Below are 15,756 nucleotides of genomic sequence, written 5' to 3'. Positions count from 1 at the left end.
AAACTTCTTGTACAGCTGTAAATATAGAGCCATGGTGGATGAGCAGGTTTTTTTGTTTGTTTTTTTTAAATCTAAACTTCTTGTACAGCTGTAAATATAGCGCCATGGTGGATGAGCAGGGGGGGTTTTTTATTTTTAAATATGCGTTCAGAAAAGTGTTCAGAGTGAGTGTTCAAACCTCCTCCAGGGGAGAAATGCACGCGCTCTCTCCTCCATAGTAGGGATTTTTATCGATGTGCAGAACCTTTTTCCCACTGAGAGACATTAAACCAGACAGGATGCATTCCTAGGACAGACAGACAAAAATAGTTAGATGTTAACAAATTAAACAGCTTTACAAAAACACTTTCTCATCCAGCTCTACAAAGACAGTGTGACCCCGAAGAGGACAGACGTTTATTCTTAAAGTGACTCAATTATGGCATGAATTCTTACCTTAAGTCCAGTCCCCAGCACTATAACGTCATATTCCTGCATCATAACAGCTTCAGTGATGTTCTGTACTGCTGTGTTGTAACTGTGTGTGTAAGCATAAGGCGATACAAGTGTAATATTAAGTGCTTTGTGTTCTCCTTTCACATAATCCTCTTAAGACTGATATGTCTGAGAGAGACAGAGAGAGAGACTGAGAGACAGAGAGAGAGAGAAATATTTGCTCCACCAAACAAATTTTGTTTCCCAATATTTCAAAAGTGCTATTTTTAGAGAAAGGAGGATTTCATGTAAAATAAAAAATAAAATAAAAATGTAAAAAAGTGTTTTCGTCTTGAGTATTTTTATTTAAAAGTTTAAATATACGCTACATAAAAAATAGTCACAAAAAATACATTGTTATATTTCATTGGATATGTTAAAGATTATGTAATGAAATATTTGCTCCGCTAGTAAAAAAATAAAAAAAATAAAAAAAAACAACGAACCGCAGCCAAGTCAACCTTGCGTCAGTAAAGGTGCGGTGGTTATATTCACCCAAGCATTTGTACTCCTGCAGCTCATTGACGAATGCGGTCATCGCAACCACCCCGCCCGTCTAAGCAAATACTGGATACGCCGTTCAACAAATGAAGCTTACGTTACGTTAACTCGCTGCTTCGTTTGGCACTTTCTCATCGTTTGCATCAGTTCTTGTTCCTGTGACTTCACTGTTTAAATAATAAGAAAGATGTCTTCTGCACAGACAGTAAGTGTTTTTATTTAAACCTTTCTGTTTGAGATTTTAAACAATAACTTATTCCTGTTAAGTGTTTTTATTTAAACCTTTCTGTTTAAGGTTTTAAACAATAACTCGTTCCCGTCAGCTCATTCTTAGGCGTGGTACCGGTTAGCATGTTATATTTAATCACCGCCTTTTGGTAAGCAGTTAACTAGTTTAGTTCACAAAAACTGCTTTAAAAAACATTTACAGAGTTATTCACAGTGACAGTGGCGCGTTACTGTAAGTTAGTTTTAATTCAAACATTTTAATCGCGGATACACGAAAATTAGCAAAGGGTATAAGGAACTAGTGAGCAAAAGAGGCGTGTCATCGGTTTACACCTCACCCTAGTTTGATACCAGCCAGACATTTGTAGTTTTCATATCTGTTTCAAAACGGAAACAGATTTTCATAGTTGGGTATCAGTGTGTGTGTGTGTGGTAATAGTGGTTTCCAAACATTTTTGCAGCAGCCACCTTTGTATTTAGAACTATTGTCCAGCCCCGCCCCCCTGAACGTCACAGCTGCTGCTTCAAAAACTCCACTAAACTTTTTTTTTTTAACTTTTTGCCTCAGTTTTCAGGTCACAACCCAAACCAACACAAACGTGTGTCTTCAAAGTCTAATCCTGGATTTCTTGAGCGATTGGGTGAAACTGCAGGAGGAACCGTTCTGGGTGTCGGACTGTTCTTTCTTTCTATTTATGTTCTCTTTACTAATGAGGTAAGAAAACCCACCTAAAAAAACATTTGTCCTTAAAAGGTATTATATAAAAGAGATTTTTCTTCACAGTAATGTAATGATATATATATTACCGCTCATCTCCTCAGGGCCGAGCACTGCAGACGGCGTCCTCTCTGGACGAAGGTCTCTCTCAGGTCGTCTCCTTGGGACCTTACATCAGTCTGGAGCCACAGAACGACAACCGTTTAGTTCACCTGTCAGCTCAGCTGCACACGACAGAGGTGAGTTACATTTAATCATTTTAGTAAAAAGCTACAATTAAGGGCAAACCTGATAAAACTTGAAAAAAAAAATTAAAAAAAACTACAGAATGAGATCACAGATCCAGTAAATAATATCACCCAGTACATAAATAAATTATAATTTTAGTTAGTATTTAAACTTGTATTTATCCATTTAAGTATTTATTTTATTTCTATCTAATGTACCTTTAAAACAGAGCTGTTTATGAAATATTCATTTATTCAGTATTTCTAACACAAAATCTGAGACTGAATTATTCATCAATGACTTCTGCTTAGTCTCACTGTAATGTGTCAGTATTTGTCAGTCAACACTTGTTGTGTTTGTGTAGCCGTTGTATGACCCCAACTACAGAGTGGTGGTTCAGGCCGTGAAGCTGAAGAGGCAGGTGGAGATGTACCAGTGGGTGGAGTACCAGGAGAGCAAGTGAGTGTTTTGATCTCCATGACAACAACTAGGGCAGGGTGAAGTACACAGTGTTTTTCTAGTTCCTGTACAGATGCGGCGTGAACACACGTACAGTCAGTGACACTTTCAGTTTCACTGTCTGATTGATTTCAGAGATTACCAAGAAAATGGAGAAACCAAAACCGAGACCACCTACAGTTACCGTGAGCTTTCCACTTCTCAACCTCTGTGATTCTGATTTGATATTTGTTACATTTTTTTTATATTATTTCAGTGTAAATCACTGCGATTGTTTTTTTGTCTCTAGACACCGAGTGTAAATCACTGCGATTGTTTTTTTTTTTTTTGTCTCTAGACACTGAGTGGAAATCTGAGTTGGTCAACAGTCGAAACTTTGACAAAGAAATCGGCCACCAGAACCCGAGGTAAACGAGGAGTTATCATACATTCTGTGTTGTTTCAAATTATTGTTGTTTTTTTTTTTAGCTTTTATGTTTATGTCATTTTTAAACATTTCTGTTATTATAGTGCAATGGCAGTTGAGAGTGTGACGGTCGCGGCTCCTGCAGTGAAAGTCGGGCCGTTCATCCTTTCCAAAGGTAACTGAATACTAACTGAGGTAAAGTCTGTCAAGTCAAGATGCAGATTTGTTTGGTGTAACTGTTGAGGGTCATAATTTTGTTGTTCCTAGGTCTGGTGGAGCAAATCAACAACTTTCAGACTCTGAGTTTGAAGGACTACGCTGCACTCAACTTGGATTCCTTTCTCTCTATTGATGACGATTATTTTTATCACAACCAAAACCCGCGCAGACCAGAGGTGAGTTTACAGACGCGAACCCACCGGTTCAGAAAGTCAAACTGTGTTTTATATATTATCACATCGTCCAACGACTGTTAATTGTTAAATGGTATATTTACCCAGGTCGGAGACGTGCGTGTGAGATTTTCCTACGCAGGAGTGAGTGGTGAGGCGTCTCATCTGGGCCCGGCTCAGACTGTGAGTGATGCAGACGACTCTGTGGTTACCTACGGCATGTAACGGGTTATTTTACTTCAGACATTTAAAATATTCACCATTCATACATGTAACTCGTATCAGCAAGTTTACTCTGAAACCTGTGAACGACTGACTGAGTGACTGAGTGTAGCTTAGCTTCCACAAAGCTAACCTCTGTACTGCATGTCTCTGATTGTACTCAAAATATCATTACAAATGTTGTGCAACATGAACCTATTTTGTACAACACATTACTGCAGTGTTTATGTGCTAGGATTTTTATTTATTTTTTATTTTATTTACTTAATAATAAGAGATATTATTACTTACCGATATAAGTAGGAGTAAAAGAGGCTACGTCAAACAGTTAGCAATAGCTTTTGAGAATGTTGTGGGGTGAAAAACTACATGATTGTCTGCCTCATAGCTCTGCTGTGTTACAGCTGCCAGCACTGGAGGATTGAATGTTTGACGAAACATTTCATAAAAAAAAATTGTCAGGTTTTCTTTCACTTGATCTCTATCGTTATCACTCATCATTGTTTGATTTTGATTCTAATTTCATAAAAAAAAAAAAACAACAAAAAAACCAATAATAATTGATCACTTGATCTCTATCATTATCACTCATTATTTGTTTGATCTTGACTCTAATTTCATCTCTAAACTTTTTTTCAGGTCAGTATTGTGGCCATGCAGAGAGGGGAGCAGCTGGTGCCTTTTAAGACCAGGTCAGGAGACACTCTGGAGATCCTGTACCTGGAGGAGCTTTCTGCAGAGGTGATGATGGTTAATTAATGTCATGACAACTGCTTTTTTTTTTTTTTAATTTTACATACCTTCACATTTTTTGCTCCTGTCCTTGTTCTCTCAACAGGAAGTGTTTGCTAAACAGCACCAGCAAAACAGCATGAAGACCTGGGGTCTCAGGGCTGCAGGATGGGCTCTCATGTTCCTCAGTATCCAGTTGACCATGCGTATCATCTACACTCTGGGTAAACGACGCTGCTCATGTGTTCATGAAATCTCCTCAATGGAAAAAAAAAATGGAAAAAGCCCTAATGATTAATTCTGTACGGTGTTTGTCCTCACAGTGGACTGGGTCCCAGTTCTGAGAGAAGTGGTGTCTGTCGGGATCAAGATCTTCGCCCTGTGCATCTCCACCTCTCTGTCTCTCCTCGTCATCGGAGCAGGTTGGCTGTTTTATCGGCCGCTGGTAGCAGCCGCTCTCGGAGCACTGGCTCTGGTGCCAGTGTTTCTCGCCCGCTCAGGACTTCCAGCCAAAAAGAATGAATGACTTTGGAACTGAAAACAGTCAAGATTAAAAATATAATAGGATTTTTTTTTTTGGTCCTTTGGTTTATTTTTCTACTTCTACTGCCACCACTGTGCTGATGTGAAACACGTTTGTTCTCTGAAGCAGCGTTCTCACTGGGTTTTACCAATTTTGAGGTACGGTAAGTATTGATGCTCCACCAACCAACGCAGTGTTTGACTGTTAAAAAAGTGGTTTTGTGTTAATTACGTTTGTCTGCAGCTCACAAATAAGTTCATTTAGTAAAGTACAAGTATTTCAGTTTGACAAAGTTGACAAACTTCTTCCATTTTTCCGTGTTTGCTGTCACGTTCTTTTTGAGTGAATCCAGTGAGTGTCGAATAAAGCACTTGATTCTATCCAAACTAAACATCCTCAAAGGCATATTTGTTTTGTATTTAAAGGCCAACCAAGTTCCAACAATAAACGGCTAAATAAAACAACAAAAAGATTAACATTTTATGACTGTTGCAACAATCTAATCTTGATTGTTATTCTCTTTTTTTTAACAGTTCTCTGATACGACCTAATTAATTAGCCACGAATTAAGAAAAGTTTCAGACTGATTAAAAATGAACAACTAATCAAGATTCTTACAAAGAAATTTATTACACAAAACACTAAGTTTCCTTTTGCTCTTTAACAAAATGAGTTTCCAGTCTTATAATGTGCCGGTGATCGTATCGCACGTTGGTTTTGTATTTGAAGCGCACAAACAAAATTAACTTCAATGTGTGCATTCGTTTCTTTTCTTTTGGAGTAATAACGGGACAACGGGTCACAGTGTGCAGGTACTTCCCCCTGATTGGCTGCGTGAAAACATTCTTCAGATCAGAAGGCAGGATTTCAGCACTTAACTGTGGTTGGCAGGTATGACATAGCAGGTCCCTCGGCCGACCTCTTTGATTACATGTTGATAAAGGAGCTTTTTTTTTTTTGGTGGCAAATTTACTCATGTTTACGTACAAAAGGCTGATTTTTCCATTAACCTCAGAATTGAATACTGACAGAAACAGACTATGTTTTGCTAAAGCCAAAAAAGTAAAAGCATTACACCTTTAGTAAAAACTGGCAAGAACAGTCTTTTTTGTGGTTGTTGTGGTGGTGGGAGGAGGGGGGGGGGGTTAGGTTTGACCTAGTGCTCCTTCTTCTCCCCCCCCAAAGGAAGCAGTCCCCGTGTCCCCTTTTACAGAAGGGCACATTTACTGCTCTTCTTTCCTCGTCTGGCCTGTAGTGCAGCCCTGGTGGCCATCTCAAAGACTTCCCTCACACCATCCTTTGTTTTTGCAGAACACTCCATGTATCCAAAGGCATTGATCCTGTTTGCCATGTCCCGCCCGTCTTCTGGCTTCACAGGTTCCTTAGAAATAAAGAAAGATTATAATACTTATAATAAATTATAAGTACACATGAAGTGAACAGCACGAGAGTGAAAAGCTTTACAGGACGTGTTCAACTGCTCAGATGAGTTGAATTCCAGGAAACGGATTCATGTTTCTGCACAAAATAAATTAAATCGTGGGCAAATATTAGCTATTGGTTCTGTGAGAGGAAAAGCAAACAATTCAGGATTCAAATTCAACAACCAGACTATCCCTGTTAAAAGTAAATATTCACAGTTTGATTTTTAAATAGTGTTAGACTGAACAAGAAAGAGCAACATCTTTGCTTTGACCATATGTTAACAATATCTCTTTAAAAAAAGACCATAAATGTGTGTCAGTGCTTGTTTTTTGTTTTGTTTTTTTTACCTGCTTCATTTTGGCCAGCTCCCTCCGGGTGTGCTCGTCATTTCGCAGATCCTTCTTATTTCCCACCAGTATAATGGGAACATTAGGACAGAAGTGTTTCACCTCAGGGGTCCACTTTTCTGGGATGTTCTCTGAACGAGGGAGAACAGACAAAGGCTCTCAGATAAACCCTGCTGTGGTTCCAGTAAACTGAGTAAAAACACTTCAGATCACAGGTCTCCAGGGACCAATACAAAATACTTTTCCCATTTGTTACTGGGTTAGTGATGCAGATCTATTGCACTGTTTACACTGAATAGAAAAACAACATAGTCGAACAGTCATAGAGTTACTGTGTAAATCTACAGCTGCGATCACTTACCAAGACTGTCAGGACTGTCAATGGAGAAACACATGAGAATGACGTCAGTGTCTGGATAGGAGAGTGGACGCAGCCTGTCGTAGTCTTCTTGACCAGCGGTATCCCACAGGGCCAACTCCACCTACAACAGGAGGGAACAGTTCTCAAGTTCAACACGACTCTGGTGTAAAGTTTGGTTTTTATGTAGAGCTAATGATCCAAACAAAACACACATTAGACAAATGTCATCGTCTCATTTCCAGTCAATCGAGCTTTCAGTGGTAGCACAGGTTTCTGGATTTTATTTTTAGGGCTGGGCTGTAATTACATGGCTTTATAACTATATTAGCTATAACCACAGTAAGAGTATCACTGTGCTGTCAATATGTATGTAATAATAACAATGACTCCATACAGTGCAATAAAACAGATTTATGCCAGTGCAATGGAATGTAGTTAAACATACATGTAACAGTAAGAGAATACATGTGACACTTAAAATCAACAAGATATAATTAATTTTGTTTGCATAATATACATAATATTTTGAGATATTCAGACAATGAGAAAATAAAAACATAGCTCTATTAAGTCCACATCTTTATTTGCAAGACATTTTGTTCTTTTTTTCTTAAATGACATTATTTGGATGTTTCAGGTCGTTGTCCTGCAGCAGAATAAGTTTATATGTTTATGGGATGTTTATACAAAATATTGATCTAATTTGGACTGTTTATCCACTTGACAATTTGTTTCTTGATTAAATGAACAAGTAACGACTCCACATTATCAAACTTTAAGACAGTACTGTGATACCTTTGACACCAAATAGCTCAGTGACAAAGTCTATTGTGACAATGTGGGAGTAAGTGATCTGGATAATTGCAGGTCTATAAAGTTTGACCCACTTCCATCGTGATTGTCGACAGCACGTGATTACTGGATATTCTAATCACATTACTTTGCGTTTACTCTGGAAACTACAACAGAAAATACACATACGTGAAACCTATGTTATTAAATTACTTACATAGGTCACAACTAAGTTATAATGTATTAGGATTAATTACACATCATTAACCCATAATTGATAGTAGACCGAGTCATCATACCTGTTTGCCATCAACTTCAATGTCAGCAACATAGTTCTCGAAGACTGTGGGCACGTAGACCTCTGGAAACTGGTCTTTACTGAACACGATGAGCAGACAGGTCTTTCCACAGGCTCCATCTCCCACTATAACCAGTTTTTTCCTGATTGCTGCCATGGCTGCAGATGTGACACAGAAACAGACAAAGGTTACAATGAAGAGGGGGAAAAAAAGGAAGGAAGGTGCCATGCACTCAACATCTGAATTATCAAGAAATTGAATATCAGTAAATGATTTGTTTGTACAGCAGCAAACAATTCATTTAAAATATTTCCCACTTAACTTTCATATTATTGAATGATCTTTGATGTATTATCTAAATTTAATGAAGCAAACGAATTTAAATGTTTCAATAAATATCACAATACATATATTTCTATAAGCGTTAAATTGCAAAACACAGAGCTTTACATCAGTTTGTAATTGGGCATATTTTTTATAACTTATCAATATCTATCTATCTATCCAGAAGAGAATAAAACAAAAACAATGTGTGACAATATATACACAAACATAAAATATGTGTATATAATATACACATGATGTCAGACAGTAGTTTACAATTATCAATTACAACAAAGTATTTACGAGTACTTCACTGAATAAATCACTGGGGCTGTATACTGCTGAAAACTTTCCAACTCATTATAGATAAACTGCAAACATTTTCACAAACAAACATCAGTTTCAAAAGTATACTAGAATAAATGTATTTATTTTATGATTATTTGGTTTGTTGGTTATTTGGACCTTTATGAAACCAACACCCGCGGCTAAGAATTTACCTTTTCATTACTGACGTGGTTTGAGCTGTTCTGGAAGTTTATCTAAATGTATTCACACATTACCCAAACAGAAGAACTCCTGAAAAAAAGACTTGTTTCATTTCAGGCCGACTTTAAGAGTTTTTTTTTCTCGACGAACATTTCCGCCCCGGTGTTTCTGACCCAGCCCAGTATTTTAGCTCGACTGTTTTCTTCGTACAGTTATCCCGCACAAGTAAAACAAATACAAAATAACCACATGACAGTTTATTGTCTTTAAAAAATATAAACAACTGCAGAACTCGTGGTGTCGGTTTGAGACAGCGAGGTTAAGGGTCTGTTTACTATAGACGTCGTATTAGCTTCCATGGTTAGCCTGTTTGCTTTAGCCGGATATGCGGCTAACAATTCGAATTTGTTTTTAACGATATAGCAACGGCGATATCTAAGCACACACTGTTCACATGACAAAGTCGACATTTTACCAAATAAGCCATGTTCTAGTTTTAAAACAGTCGTTTTTTCTTGACTTACACAGTCGGTATGGCTAGGTAGACCTAGCTTAGCATAACGGAAGTAAATGCCAATCGGCTCGTTGGAGAGCTGACACCCGAAGAAACAATATTGGAAGAAAATGTGAACTACTTTGATGTGTATTCCAACCACGCCAAGAATCAGTGATTACATCTCTTAATAAATGCCGATGATAAAGTTGATTTCTTACCCAAATGATCGGTTTAAGTTGTCCCAATAGCCCTCAAGTAGTGCTTTGTTGGCCTTGTCGCTGCTGATGGAGGAAGTAACTGAGGGGCGGGGACAAGAACACAGCGGCCCACTCCACAAACAGGATACTGTACTTGTGACTATGTGGTTCTTCAAGCAACAACAAAACGACGAAATTAGTCGTTATTATTATTATGATTATTATTATTATTATTACGAAGAAGAAACTAAATTATTCAAACTATAAAATTATCCATGAAAAGATTCCCAGTTATTTGTAAGTCATTGACATGATCCTGCAGAAAAATTGAAAAGTTTAATTTATGGCCTACTATTAGAATTCAGCTTCTATTTCTTCTTCTTTCAACAGCTGTGGTTCCCCTGAAACGGCTACTGTTAAAAATGCTCTCTTTAAATCAACAGAACTGACCAGAAACATGGTTTAAAGAAAAAAATCTTGCACACATGTTGACATTTTTCTCTTTGTTTTTTGTTTTTTGCAGCTCATCCTGTAGTGAACCATCTCTACTTTGAACTCAGTGGAAACCACCTTGGGCAGATTTTTATGACATGGGTGGAAGCAAACATGTATGTTCATATGACCAGTTTTGTTATGATGACAAAACAATTCTCATGGCAGAAAAACATGTTTACTTCTCTGAAACCAGGACACATTAATGATTCTGACGAGTCACAGCTGGGGGTAAAAGAAAGAATGCTGTGTGTCAACACACACACACGCACACACGCACACAAATATATTAAAAAGCAGTAAGTAAACCTGACAAAACACCTTTTATTTCTATTAAATCCACAGACACACTGCTGCTCCTGCTCCTGTGTGCCTTTACCTTAGAGTGAATATAAAATTGAATAAATGAGTGAATGAATGAATACAAGTGAAACACAACAGTTCGTAAACAGGTGTCACTCAGAACTATTTTCTAAGAAAATTATACGTCATTTAAAAACAAAAACAAAGTGACAAAGACAACAAAGGACAAAATGTTGACTATTTTTTTTATATTAACATGGTCTTGACTGAGTCACCAGCAGCCTGGAGGTCATGTAGTGTTGACCTTGTTTAATGCCTCCCACACACAATGTTGGCTAAATTCTGTACCAATAGCGTTGTTTCATTTTGTTATGAAGTTAAGAGAAAAGAACAGTTGATGAAGGAGTGTGACCGGGGATGAAGTCAACGGTTTATTAGGATGAATAATGTTCGTCATGGGGATCACATGTAAACACTGTAGAAGGACAAAAGTTTGTGTTGCATCAGTTTTTCTTGGTTCCTTGAGTTTGGAGTTCGTAAATAAGCTGAAAATCACACTCCTGGTTATCTGGTGTATTCCAAGGAAAAACAGCTTCAGGCTTAAAACTGTTTCATGGTACAATTTCTAAGAATTTAAACGTCCCTGTTTGGCCTACCTTTCTACTTCAGTAGTGGAGACCGTTGAGCACAGGAAGTCAATGAGACTTTGACTGAAAGCTGTGATTGGCTGCACCTAGAAACGAGTTTAATCTGTTCCAAAACAGCACTCATTTAAAAACCAATTCATTTGTTCCAGCCCCCCAGAAATATACTATTAATTAACTTAAGTAAAATCCCCCATCTAGACATAAAAACATAGATATAAACAAATATATTTATAATATAAAATAATAATATGTAAGAAAACATTTTATGTTATTGTTATAAAAATGGGTAAAATAACCCAGCGAGGGACAGTGAGCGCGACAGTGTCGGAGCCACTATGGCAGTAGAAGGATTTTTTTTTTCATTTTTTTATTTTATTAAACACCAAAAGTTAATCTTCATCAACATCACCACTATCATCATCGTCAGCAACACCAACAGCTCGGTTAAGCTCTCGTAACTAGATGTTTCCTCGTATCAAAAGGAAAATCTTGCAGAAGTTGCTTACGTGTAACTTGGAAACTCATATTCCAGGGAGCTGGTACCTGAGTCTCCCACTGGAAATCCAACCTCACGGCAGGCTCTATGATAGCTCTGATAAAAATGGCCACCAAAATGCTGCCATTTGAATGATATCAATCAATCAATCACACCTCAAATGGCCACCAAAATGCTGCCATTTGAACGATCAATCAATCACACCTCGACCACAGTAGTTCAGAATCACAGGCTGGGCAGTCCTTGAGTGAGACCTTGGCGTCGGGGGATTGTTGACACTCTTATATGTAGAACGGATATTCTTGCAGGTAGTGCAGCAGAGGTTTTGGGAGTGGCAGTTTTTGTGAGCAGTTTGAGTGCCTGTGGATGACGAGGCGTGCCAGGTGCTGCAGAGAAGGACAGACTCCGGGTTTGTGTAAAGGGTTCGTAAGGCGTAAAGGCACTCCTCCATCTGGGTCAGGTTTGTCTTCTGGGTGAGGGTCCTGTTCTGTGCCACTCGGGCTTCTGTAGTGCTGTATGAGGCTTAAAACACTTGGAAAAGACTGCAGTTTGGGCACGCTAGAGGAAATGGAGTCCAGCCAGAAGGTACCCTCGCTGTACTGTATCCTCACACTGGTAGGTCCACAGCGCGTCTTCACCGACAGAGTCAGCATATAACGAGGGTGACTGCTGTCCCGCACCAGGAACGTTCCTTCAGATTTAGTCAGGAGAACTTCACGAGCCTCACCGGCGGAGATGGAACCCCAGTACCAGCCTGAGTGAAGACAGAAGGAAGTTAATATTTAGTCACATCAAGACTGGACTCCTGCGTTAAGTACGTGAAAGGTGTGCACCTGAGGTCTGTAGATGGTGCAGCGTGGTGGTGACACAGGGGAGGTCCTTTGCTGGGTCCCAGTATGAAACAAAATGGTGTGAGCAGCAGGAGCCCACCTGCTGCTCATGGTGTGAAACAGCTCCAGTCCGAGCAACCATTTCTACCAGACAACACTGGCAGTGTGTTCTAAATATATATATAAAAATAAAAGCATATAAATAAAATGTACATCTATCGATCTACTGTATCTATCATCTACCAAGCAAATTATATATTTTGACTAACTTATAGAAGTGCAGTAGAGGAAATACCCACACCACATAATTTTCATCAGCAAACGGACATCATTTTATCAGCAAAGCCACATAACAACACAGTAACTGTCAACGCCAGTCGTTTGTTATTGACCCTACTGGCTGTTCCGGGAACAGCTGTACAGTTACACGCGCCTGAGCCCAAGGACAAGGAAACTAATTGGTGCGCATATTAAAACTCAAGCAAAAACAGAAAACCATATAATGTTGTGACAATAAACAGAGCAGCAAATTTGATGAATTACAGAACGAACTCACCTCCAGACAAACAAAAGCAGGTTTCTAAGACAGTCCAGAACATGAAAAAAAAAAAAAAAAAGGTAACGGTGGCTTTGTCTCCCGCTGGATCTGTTGTTTCAATCATAAATAAATATATAAATACATTTTAAAAATGTCTGCCGTGTGTCTCGTGCTGTAAGTTAGACTGTTGCAGCAGAACAGACACACACAAAGAGAGAGAGAGAGAGAGAGAGAGAGAGAATGTGTGGCTGCTTTTTATTCAGAACAGAAAACAGCTCAGCTTCCAGGAAACACTTTCCTAGAAAAGCCTACATGTGACAGCGCCCGCAGTGACAGGCAGGAGGCAGCCAACACACACGCACACACTTCAGATTCTAAGGAAAAAAGATTAAATCACAGTTACGTAAAATTATTTTTTCTTTCTTTCTGGAGATTTAGTTGGTTATAACAAACTGAGGCCTTTTTATAAGATTATGATATTTATAGGTAGAACCTGAAACAAAACAAAAAATAGTTATTACCATCACTACGATGTTTTAGAAAACATTTCAATGGTAGGATGTCTACATAAAAGACAGAATAAGAGAGAAATGTGCACCAACTTTAGCTTTAAACTCTTAGGAAACAACATTCCACCAATTCCACTTTTTGTTTTGGGAATATTTTTCATATTGTAATTTTTGTTTTGTTTTTTCACAAAAATATAAATAAATATACGATGAATGTAGGTGCCATCAGAACCAAATAACCAACTGTCTGATTTAAATATAAATTTAAAATATATTGTGACAAATAATACAAAAGTTTTATTTTAGAACACAGTATATCAACAATTCTGGCTAAAAGTTTGTCATCAATTCCCCGACTATCACAGATCTATGGTACATATTTATTTATTATATTTATTCTTCTGGCTGTTTCCATTTTTAATTTAATGTAACGGTATACGCAACAATATTTTATATATATATAAAATTTGCAATCTAAATTAATCCGGAAGTTATAAACTCTTATTTTGAAAGACAGCGCACCGTTTCCTGCAACTCGTTTAACGCAATATTCACAGAAATGGAGACGTTCTGTTCCAGTCAGTGTACGCCAGCCGATCTAATACATATTCATCAGTTTATTTATCAAAATGACTACAAGATCACGCCGTGTTTTATGTGAAAATTTAAATTTAATTATATAATTAATATTTATCTCTCTTTACAATGTTATTATAACTTTCCTTGTTTCAAGATCACGCCGTGTTTTATGTGAAAAATTGCATTAATATTTATCTCTCTGCGTATGCAGTTGAATCGCGTTTTTCTTAAATAAATTACAATGTTATAACTTTCCTTGTTCAGTGTTCGTTTCCAAGAGAATCTCTCTCTCTCTCTCTCACACACACACACATCAGTCACATCAAAACTGTTTCTTTACTCTCAGCTGTGTCACATTTCCCAGAAACGGGTTTCAAATCATCCCTGTTTTCCAAGAGGCATGAGAGCAGCAGAATGCGCAGCTTAGGGGCTTCTCGGTAGTGCAGTTTCCAGGAGCACACACACACACACACACACACACACACACACCTCTTGTACAGAGCTGTGATCTCTGCTGCTGATTATTGTGGCACGGACATGTGCAGATTCAGACACACGTCAGTGCCTTTTTTTATTTTTATTATTAAATGGGAATTTGTCCACGAAGATAATATTTTTATTATAGTTCCTTGTAAAAACAATAAAAGCCCACGTGGGAATGCACTTCAATCGTGACCATGTGACTACTTTTAAAAAAGAATGTGGATCAGTTTCTTCATTGTTGTACGTTTCAAATCGTGTTTTTGACCTGAGAACTAATGCAACATAAAGGGACAGTTCACCTTTCAGCAGAAACGTCTTAACTTAGTTTTCTAATTTGTCTTGTTATTAAATGCACAACATCTTAAACTGAGTCTAATTCCAACAGTGAGGAGAATCAACTCTGAGAATATTTCTGTCCGTTTCCAGAACTGGTAAATCTAATAAAGTTCAAGTGAAAATATTTACTGTCCTTTCAAACCTTCCAGTCTGGAAGTGTCTGAAAACACTCCAGCGTTGTAAAACGCAGCTTCCTTCCCAGAAACAGTGACGCACAAATCTGTGCAAAACCACAACTCATCATCTTTTAAATATCAATAGCTGTGCAGTGGTAACCAATGACCGTCGACGACACGGAGCAATGCGCGTTTGTTATTAATAATACACGGTTTAACTGCAGTAGTCTGTCAAAATACATCAAGTCGATTCAGAGTTGTTAACTTCCTGTGGTAAATGAAAAACTGAAATCTGTCAAAATCAGTGACGTCACCGTAATAATCCACCGATTTATTACCACGGAATTATGTGGTAATGTTTTTACAACTTCCTGTCAGTCTTTACCAAATGTTGGTTTGCGCTGCTATTTTACCCATAATCCTTTTGCCCTGGTGAGCATTTGATTTCTTTCAATCAAATTGAAACTAAATTTGATTGATATTTGATATTTACCACTAAATTATTTGTATTTATGAGTTTAGATCAGGCATGGCCAAACTACGGCCCGGGGGCCGGATGCAGCCCGTGCAGTTTTTAAAATTCAGCCCGCCAAACTTGTCCAAATTATATAATTGTTTTATATTATCAATGTACTTCTGCCTTTTCCCTGCAATACCCGCGTTTCCCCGATAGATGGCGAAAAAATGCAAAAAGCATTTTAAGCATTTTAGCCTTTATGGACTTTTACATGTCATTTATCTTAGATCACACAAACTCTCCGTTTTTCTGCTTCTGACTTGATTTTTTTTTTTTTTTTTTTTTTTGTAGGGCAAG

General features: G+C 37.9%; 4 protein-coding genes across 5 annotated transcripts in view; 1 reads left to right on the top strand and 3 right to left on the bottom strand.

The window, feature by feature from the left end:
• Positions 1-3,551, bottom strand: part of LOC103385839 (rab GDP dissociation inhibitor beta) — a 6,207-nt gene extending 2,656 nt beyond the window's left edge. Inside the window, 5 exon segments of the mRNA XM_025060343.1 lie at positions 55-88; positions 179-286; positions 436-517; positions 2,011-2,100; positions 3,511-3,551. Of these exon segments, the coding sequence (XP_024916111.1) occupies positions 55-88; positions 179-286; positions 436-480 (187 nt within the window). The 5' untranslated portion in view covers positions 481-517; positions 2,011-2,100; positions 3,511-3,551.
• On the top strand, positions 1,023-5,702 carry tmem43 (transmembrane protein 43). Its single transcript, XM_008319835.3, has 12 exons — positions 1,023-1,180; positions 1,772-1,918; positions 2,026-2,160; positions 2,514-2,608; positions 2,744-2,793; positions 2,946-3,015; positions 3,119-3,189; positions 3,282-3,409; positions 3,515-3,589; positions 4,268-4,369; positions 4,467-4,584; positions 4,684-5,702. Exons 1-12 carry the CDS (start codon positions 1,163-1,165, stop codon positions 4,884-4,886), a joined length of 1,212 nt encoding a protein of 403 aa, XP_008318057.1. The 5' UTR covers positions 1,023-1,162; the 3' UTR covers positions 4,887-5,702.
• On the bottom strand, positions 5,495-9,767 carry LOC103385834 (transforming protein RhoA). Its single transcript, XM_008319833.3, has 5 exons — positions 9,635-9,767; positions 8,108-8,265; positions 7,017-7,137; positions 6,656-6,786; positions 5,495-6,264 (listed from the first exon to the last, which is right to left on the bottom strand). The coding sequence occupies exons 2-5, from the start codon at positions 8,261-8,263 to the stop codon at positions 6,091-6,093; spliced, it is 582 nt and encodes a 193-aa protein (XP_008318055.1). The 5' UTR covers positions 8,264-8,265; positions 9,635-9,767; the 3' UTR covers positions 5,495-6,090.
• A 1,135-nt stretch (positions 9,768-10,902) lies between these two features.
• On the bottom strand, positions 10,903-13,260 carry LOC103385833 (cytokine-inducible SH2-containing protein-like). 2 transcript variants are annotated; one of them, XM_025060339.1, is made up of 4 exons: positions 12,938-13,260; positions 12,385-12,551; positions 11,720-12,305; positions 10,903-11,664 (listed from the first exon to the last, which is right to left on the bottom strand). In XM_025060339.1, exons 2-3 carry the CDS (start codon positions 12,521-12,523, stop codon positions 11,833-11,835), a joined length of 612 nt encoding a protein of 203 aa, XP_024916107.1. In that variant the 5' UTR covers positions 12,524-12,551; positions 12,938-13,260; the 3' UTR covers positions 10,903-11,664; positions 11,720-11,832. The 2 variants fall into 2 exon arrangements, with proteins under 2 accessions (XP_024916107.1, XP_008318054.1); XM_008319832.3 differs by having other exon boundaries at positions 10,903-11,706; positions 11,756-12,305.
• Positions 13,261-15,756: the final 2,496 nt, after the last annotated feature.

This window comes from Cynoglossus semilaevis, chromosome 11 (genome assembly GCF_000523025.1).
Source record: "Cynoglossus semilaevis isolate Cse_v1.0 chromosome 11, Cse_v1.0, whole genome shotgun sequence".
NCBI classification, from domain to species: domain Eukaryota; kingdom Metazoa; phylum Chordata; class Actinopteri; order Pleuronectiformes; family Cynoglossidae; genus Cynoglossus; species Cynoglossus semilaevis.
The sequence above is the reverse complement of the archived record's forward strand: the minus strand, read 5'-3'. Positions and strand labels throughout refer to the sequence as shown.

Bases quoted from the DNA above. Each gene is read 5' to 3' on its own strand.
- tmem43 (XM_008319835.3), top strand. The intron at 3,190-3,281 runs GTAACTGAATAC...TGTTGTTCCTAG, and splicing joins GCCGTTCATCCTTTCCAAAG to GTCTGGTGGAGCAAATCAAC. The intron at 3,410-3,514 runs GTGAGTTTACAG...ATATTTACCCAG, and splicing joins AAAACCCGCGCAGACCAGAG to GTCGGAGACGTGCGTGTGAG.
- LOC103385833 (XM_025060339.1), bottom strand. From the start codon at position 12,523: ATGGTTGCTCGGACTGGAGCTGTTTCACACCATGAGCAGCAGGTGGGC. The intron at 12,306-12,384 runs GTGCACACCTTT...GTCTTCACTCAG, and splicing joins GCACCATCTACAGACCTCAG to GCTGGTACTGGGGTTCCATC.
- LOC103385834 (XM_008319833.3), bottom strand. From the start codon at position 8,263: ATGGCAGCAATCAGGAAAAAACTGGTTATAGTGGGAGATGGAGCCTGT. The intron at 7,138-8,107 runs GTATGATGACTC...CTCCTGTTGTAG, and splicing joins TTGAAGTTGATGGCAAACAG to GTGGAGTTGGCCCTGTGGGA. The intron at 6,265-6,655 runs GTAAAAAAAACA...TTTATTTCTAAG, and splicing joins AGCTGGCCAAAATGAAGCAG to GAACCTGTGAAGCCAGAAGA.